Source organism: Triticum aestivum, chromosome 3D (genome assembly GCF_018294505.1).
Source record: "Triticum aestivum cultivar Chinese Spring chromosome 3D, IWGSC CS RefSeq v2.1, whole genome shotgun sequence".
NCBI classification, from domain to species: Eukaryota; Viridiplantae; Streptophyta; class Magnoliopsida; order Poales; family Poaceae; genus Triticum; species Triticum aestivum.
The window spans coordinates 457,365,104-457,373,069 of NC_057802.1; the positions used below are offsets into that span (position 1 = coordinate 457,365,104).

The window sequence follows — 7,966 nt, forward strand, 5'->3', positions numbered from 1 at the left end:
ATGTCAACGTGCAATTGTGTGAGCCCCTAGTGCCTTCTAATAAAGGCGATTTTTTACTTCTCCAATCCTAGGGTCCTGGTTGATCCCTGGAAATTCCATGTTGTATCACATGCACTGCAGGAATCAGACAACTATCAGCCAAAACTGAGGTTACATTCCACATATGTTTATAAGCTCGCTTGTCCCGTGTGGATATCCGATCCCACCCTCAGTATAAATACAATAGCACCCTCCACGGCTCCACCCCAAACACATAGCTACCTCTATCTAGGGCTGAAACCAGCAGCACACAGTGGTTTACACAACACCTAGCCACGCATCCTCCCTAGCTTGCCATGGATCCATATCACTACGAAAACATCCATGACCCACACGGCGGCTGCAGCTTCCCCATCCACCCGCAGCCGCCTCTCCTCCTCCACCACTACCCGGCCGCCGCGCTCGCGGAGAGCCGGGTCAGCAGGGGCGGTGCCGGACGGCGCCGCCCGGGCGCGAAGCTCTCGACTGACCCCCAGAGCGTTGCGGCGCGGGAGCGTCGGCACCGGATCAGCGACCGCTTCCGCGTGCTCCGCAGCCTCGTGCCCGGGGGCAGCAAGATGGACACCGTCTCCATGCTGGAGCAGGCCATCCACTACGTCAAGTTCCTCAAGGCGCAGGTCAGCCTGCACCAGGCCGCGCTCGTGCAGCACGAGGAGGGCTGCGGCGGCGTTGGCCATGGCGAGTTCACCGGCGCCGCTGGCGAGGTGACGGCGATGGAGCTTCCGGCAGCGCAGGCGCTGCAGGAGGTGATGAGCCGCTACTACGCTGCAGCTCATCAGGTGGAAGAGCTTGATCTATGCGCGGGGCAGATGAGCAGTAGTTCTCACGATCTGCCTCCGTTGCCTTCCTGCGTCTTCGACGAGGAGTCTGCGGCCGCGTGCTACTCCGGGTGCAGCCTCCAGGCCGAGGAGATCGCTCACGCTCACGCATCTTATTAGCCTAGTTATTTAGCCACTGGCTACTAGTATTGCATGCAGTAGTACTGATTAAGTGATTATGCAGTTTGCCTACCCAAGTATGTATGTCAGACGCTCAGATCCGTAGCTGCTATCTCTTGTTCTCTACCTAATTAGCCTAATTAGGTCTTGCCGTTATATGGCACTGGCAGCAATTTCCTCTCTGGTGCATGCATGCATGCTTCTGTTGTTCTGTTGGTCGATCAATGTGATTGTTTTCACGGACGGCAGAGTTAGTTTCTTGCCTCCATGTTTACTGCCATTTTTATTCGCCCAGTCATAGCTTTATCTTCATATTCTGATCCAACTAGTATGTTTGCTTCATATTTCGTCCTCCACTTTATCGTGTGCAGCTTTACTCTTTTTCACTTGCCTTTTTCTAGCTATTTGGGTGTTTAGTCGACATGGGAAGCTGTATGCTGGACACGTCACACACATGATCATTTTGCAGTTGCTGGCTCGAGTGTATTAGGAGGTAGAATGTATGTACAGGCAGGACGACGTGCTGTATAACTCCCATTTATTTCATTTCAACTCCATGGTAGAGTTATGCTTACGGGAAAGCTAATGTCTGGTGTATCGATACCACATGCAGTGATTCAGATGCATATTTTTTTTAAAAAAATAACATACATAGCACAAAACATTTCTTTCCATTCTGTAATCTTATATATGCTCAAACGCAACTCCACTTGGAAACTAGGAAGAGAACCAGATTTCTAGTGCTGGTGCTGTTCACATAACCACGGCACAGTTTTAATGGAGAAACTATTTTGCTCGGCAGATCTACATGCTCAACCACCCCATCAAGAACGAAAATATGTCTAACAACGGCGAACATGCATCTCCATATGATCGCCGCGCGCTTATTGAGAGTTAATTAACAACCAAACATATTGACCATTGCTTAAAAAAGAATAGTGTATGAAACTAAGTCTGCAGTGTGCATTTTGTATTCGGTGTTCCCAAACTCAACCGCTTACACCTATTATTAGTTAACGGTCAATACACCTACTTTTGCGTCGACACTTGACTCTACCCCTCCTCTATTGCGACGGCCTTCCCTAACCTATTCCACAATAGCTAAACATCGATCGACTGACTTTAGCTAGTGGGTCAGTCGATTTGAGATTCCCGGAGAAACTCGCGCGCCGGAAGGCCGGAGGGGAAGAAGGAGAAGGAAGGGGCTCGCCGGAGGGCTAGCCCATTATCCATCTTAGGGTTTAGGGTGGGGGCGGTGGTGGGGCTTCACCGGAGAAAAAACTGAACGCGGGCGGGGCTAGAGGGATGGCCGGGGGTGGCGAAAGACCAGTGGTGGGGGCGGTTTAGGGAGGGCAGGGCGGCGAGGCAGTCGCGGGTGGCGGGGGGCGGCGGCCCGTGGGGTGGTTTGCTGAGGAAGAAAAAGATGTGAGGAAGAAGAAGGGTTTGTCGTCGTAGGATCTTCATCCAATGGTTTGGAATGGTCAACTAACCCAAATGTATAAAGTCAGGCGACTTACAAATAGCCACGCCCAACCTATTCGCACACTCCACCAAACAATATGTCCGAGTCTATTCTACCTGATGCTTTAGTCTCTAACCTGCGAAATCGCCTAACCTTTGTTGCCTCGCAAGAATTGGATTCTCTGTTGTTATTGTTGGAAGACTTTATGCCTTTGCTCTACAATGACAAAAGGGTTCTCAACGGGGGCCAAGCATTTACAAACAGGACTCCCTATGCTCTCATCTCCAAGCACGAAGAAGAGATGCATGCCAACCTCATCTAGACAATGTGTGTTCCCACCAAGGTCAAGGATTTCACATGCACTGGTGGAGCTTAGTTGGGGTTAAACTATGCCATGACCCGCCCAGCTTACAGCATATGCATGAGTAAAAGTGTGGTTAGTGAGCAAAACAACGTCCATCTATGAGTGAATGCCTAATGTGGCCCGTCCTGGTTTTTTATTGTAGCTCCGCTACTGTTCACATGGCTCCAGTTCTGACAGCGCCTCAACTGCAAGGCCAACCTCCACCGAAAAAACATGGCTGCCGACTCTTCTTGCCCTAGATGCGACCATGACAATGAAGACACCAACCACGGTTTCCTACAATACCACCTTCCAGACATAATCTGGCAAAGACTTGGGCTTCCTAAGCCCGACAACATCGATGCACTTTGGGACAATGCTCTGGTTGACCAGCCTCAGCCACTATGGATTCATCCTCCTAATTATTCTACGAAAGATCTAGGATACTAGGAATGCCAAAGCTTTTCGCTACATCGACGCCCACTCAGTTACTTCCCTCAGTCTTATGAATGCAGATTTAGACCTATGGTCTCATAGACTTTGTACGGCTAAAGAGAAAGAAGCCACTTTCTCGTGGCGGGCTTTCCTAACCGTATCCATACCCCCCCGCATGATTCCTCAAAAAAAATTTGGAAGTTTCAAAACATTATGAAGAAAAACAGTAATATATGTACATAATAGTACAACAATCCTGCTATTTAATTTGAGAAAACGTACTAGTTTGTGTTCTTAAGGAGGAAACAAAATGCATGGCTAGATGGCACCTTTTTCTTCTAGTTTTTGGGCTAGTTTTTCTTGTAAACTGGGTCACTCCGTATTTTTCCTTTTTAGTGTCTATTTGAATGTGCAGGAACACCCAGCCCTTTGACGAGTTCCGTCAAAAAGAATGGCACCTAGCTTGTACGTCGCTGAGCGACTTGGACGCTCCCCTCTCTCCCGTCACTGTATCGAGAGGCAATTTTCTGAGAACTCCCGGTCAACCCACCTCACTCGCCGGCGATCTACGGTTTCCTCCGCCTCCGACGGTCGCTCCGGCGGCGGGAGGTTGGGGAAACCGTGGATCTAGGCTTGTACATAGCGTAGGGCTTGGTAGGGCCGCGGCCGGCGTCGCCATGGAGGTGGAGATGGCGTCGGTGCGGTGTTTGTCGTCGGCTCGCTTCCCCTCTCGCGGCGGCGCTCCCTGGAGTTCCATCGTGCGGCGGCTGACTTCCCCGAGCCCGCCGATCTATGGATCTGGTGCGCTCGTCGTGCCCTGGCCGGATCCTGGGTGGTGGAGGATCCGGAGGTTGAAGACGAAGGTGAAGATGACGTTGGCATCCATCGCGACCAAGACGGCATTCCTGTGAGTAGGATCTGTGGATCCGGCGATCGGTGACTTCCCGGCTGCCACGGAGCTGGCTCCAATCCAAGGCCTGAGGCGGAGCAGCGGCAGCGGCGCGCCACCGACGGTCGAGCTCGTCGGCCTAGTCGGGATCTAGAAGAAGGGCTTCTTGTAATTTTCTTTTACTTCTGGGTCTTTCTGTAAGAACGATGGATTAATATTATCTTCACTTTCCGCGGAAAAAAAAAGAATGGCACCTTTTTTTTGCAATGAGGTTGTTCATTTTCACAAGGCAATCAAATGCATGAGGTTTTTTTTGCACCAACTTACACATATTTTTCTTGTCAAGAGTTTTTATCATGCACAAATTTTATCTTAAGCCCGAAGCGCATGTTCTGATGCTCACGAGCTCAACTAGGAGTTACGTACCAATTAAGGACCTTACTCCAAAAGAGGCTATGTGCCTATGTACAGCAATGAATGGATGTATTGATACATCATACTACTCCCTCCGTCTCAAAACGCTAATATGTTTTTTGACACTACTAGTATAAAAATATATTTTAATTATGGGACAGAGGGAGTAGTATGTACCGGCCCTTCTTATTTTAGAAGAGAAAAGGTCTATACCGAGCTTGAACGACAGCTATGCTGATTTGGCCTGACTAGAAATCGACGGGTCGGTTGCTCGAAGATAAGCAACCTGTGCATCATGAAGTAAAGAATGTCAACCGGTGGGTGTATGGTCGAACATTTTCCCTGCAACTATTCAGAAATAGTAGACGCACAGATTTTGCCCTAGTTATCGTCTAGTCCAGCGTATCCTGCCATAGCGTCAAACACATGATCCGTGCTTCCGGACAAGATCAAACTAGGAAGCTGGACGAAGCTTGGGCGGCACTGTGCAGGTCGCCCGGCGCATGGGCTGCACGTACGCTCTGCAGGAACTGCACTGTGTGGGAATAATGGGCTCTTTTAATGAGGATGGCGACGTTCACCCGTGTGATCGGAAGCAAAGATTTTGGCAGGACTGGGGGTGCTACGTTTTATATAGCCGGCCGATTTGATGTTTTAGGGCTTTTAATTTACTCATAGGCTAGTATGCCTCGATCGGCGGGACATTTCGATTATCCATCTAGGCTGCGGTGAAGTGAGAGCTTTGCAAGGCGAAGATTCGCAAAGGCACACGCCTGTAATCCTCCTGCAACCGTTGATCTGCGTTGTGATCTGAGCAGATGTTTCGGCGCAAATTGGTTGAAAAATGATGCAAATTCTTAGCCATCTTAATACGAGACAATATACATATTGAGTCAATAAAATCCATCCTTATCAAGACTACAGATGTTTTATTTTGGCTCAATAAAATCCACCCTTTGTTGATCTTAATACGAGACAATATACATATTTATTTTGTACAAATACTTTGGCGGACCGTTGTTGTACATCTTTCTTTGCGTATGCTGCATCCCCGTTCTGTTAGATACCTTTATTTTGCAACCCTGTTCGAGCAGTCCACTTAATTGTTCGTCTTCTTCCTTTGTTTCTGTACTGTTCCACTCTAAGGTTCGAGTACTCTCTTATTGTCTTTTTTCTCTATTTTTTTCTTCTGTCCAATTACTTGCTTTACCTGATGTGAACTCATCAGTTCGTCCCGCTCTGCCATCTCGCACATTAATCGTTTGTACTGTGACTTAATTAGTTACATATACTACTGCAATCACATTGTTTCAACCATACTTGTTCTTCTTCCATTCGTTCTTTTACTTAGTGTTAACCAACTAGATCTTGTTTACTTAAGTTATGTTCCACCAAACTTGCCTTTCGTTTCATTGCTTACATATTTCCCTTTAACTCTTAAGGTTTATTTTTCGTAACTTGCCAGACTTACTTGACGTACGAGAAGGGCATTAGCTTTCATAATGATATAGGAACCATATGAAATTATTCCACTCGCAATTCTTATTCTTCTATCTGATATTTTTCTTAGTGATAACCTATTAGATCTTGTTTTCTTAAGTTACATTCTACGAAGCCTTTCGTTCCTTTTCTGTCATATTTTCCATTAACTGTTGAGTTTCTGCTTCAAAACTTGCCTGACAGAAAGAATCATGCCAAGTTTCTCTGTTTGAAACTTGTCGTAGAAGAAGGCCATTAGTTGTCATAAGACTCATAACGATATAGGATTACAAAAATACTGTTAAGAGCATTCTATCCCAGGAAATCCATAGAACGCGACCAGGTACCTCGACTACATTTCATAAGATAACTAACTTAAAGGGCACCACTGAAGAAAGAGTATTCTATCACAACGATATAGGCATGCACAACCATGTTGCGTGAAGAATATCATCTTCTATGCAATTCTTTATATTTTCGTTGGCAACACTTAACTAGTTGCAATAGAATACAATGATGAGAAATCACAAACCAAAGCAAAAATTCTCTAGACTCATGGACATTCATTTCAAAATTGACAACCCTTGAAACCATGTTAAATATGATTTTATCACTGCCATCTTAATTATTTATGCTATGATCATCATATGTAAGCTAGTTTGCTCTTTGATGGATCTATAGAAGGCGTTGGCATCTCCATTCTTTTTGGTTCGATTTTCTCATGTAAGCTAGGAAGTTCAACACGCTTCTCTAAACTGGAACCAATCAGCCGAGCTCCGGGTTAAAAAAAATACCAACCTCCTGATTCTGGGTGTTCGAAACACAACAAATTTGATTGGTAGGCCAAGAGGGGCTAGGGTACATAATAACAGGGATGCTCCTATTTAACGCTTCAAGCGTCTAATTGCGACGCTAACACACACTGGGCCGGCCCACTAAGCTCACTAGCACAGCATGCTAGCTCGCTCGACTGGCTAGCTGGTTGGCTCACTCGGCACTACTGCTAGCTTAGGGGGAAAACGGCCATCGTTTTTTTATGGTTTCAAAAATGTTCATGGCAAAAATTTCAGGTATTATAAAAAATATTTTTGAATTTAAAATATTGTCATGTATAATTAAATAAATGTTAATTCGTAAGTATTCATGAGTTTTTAAAAATACTCACAAATTTTAAAAATGATCACGAATTTAATAACCATCTCCAGTTAAAATGTAGATGATTTTGAAAAACCATTTCATGAATTATAAAAATACTCAAAATTATGAAAATGTTCATGAATTTAGAAAAATAAAAAGTGTTCACATATTTAAAAATATCATAAAATTATAAATATAAGAAAATTAACAACAACTGTAAATTGAACAAAAAATGAACACAAAGAAAAAAGGAAGAACGTAAAAACCAGACAGAAAACCATTAAAACCGGAAAAAACGGTGAAAACTTTCCAAAATATGTGTAAAAGAATATTCTCAATACTGGAAAAAGTAATTACCTCACATGGGCCGGTCCATTACCGCAAGGGAGCTGCGTTTTGTCCCAAAATCACAGTATTTCACGCAGCGGGCGTGATATAGGATATGAGGAATACCTGACAAATTTGCTTTCAAGGCTGCTTTGCTCGAACTCCTCTCGATAGTTTTGTTGATGGGTTGCATGGGCCACGATCTAGTTTTGCACCAACTCCGCCACCACTTGCGATCTTAAAATCATTTCCTATAATTTTGTTCACGAGTCTAAGGACTCAAACTTTGAACCTCATATTTTAGCTAGAAATGCTCTTTTATTAGATCAGGGGAGACATGTTTGATTGGGTGCTCCTCGTGATCAGGATGTTTTACCAGTATTTTTTATATCTTTGATCAATAAAGCCTAGTAGTTTTTGCTAAAAAAAATTTATTTATTCCCCTCGTATTTAAGGGTATCATTTGCAAATGTCACTTTCACCTTCTCAGATACTGAAGCACA

General features: G+C 45.1%; 1 protein-coding gene across 1 annotated transcript; it reads left to right on the top strand.

Annotated features, from left to right (window-relative positions):
- Positions 1-259: 259 nt before the first annotated feature.
- On the top strand, positions 260-1,300 carry LOC123074946 (transcription factor LAX PANICLE 1-like). Its single transcript, XM_044497667.1, has one exon. The coding sequence runs from the start codon at positions 336-338 to the stop codon at positions 975-977; it is 642 nt and encodes a 213-aa protein (XP_044353602.1). The 5' UTR covers positions 260-335; the 3' UTR covers positions 978-1,300.
- Positions 1,301-7,966: the final 6,666 nt, after the last annotated feature.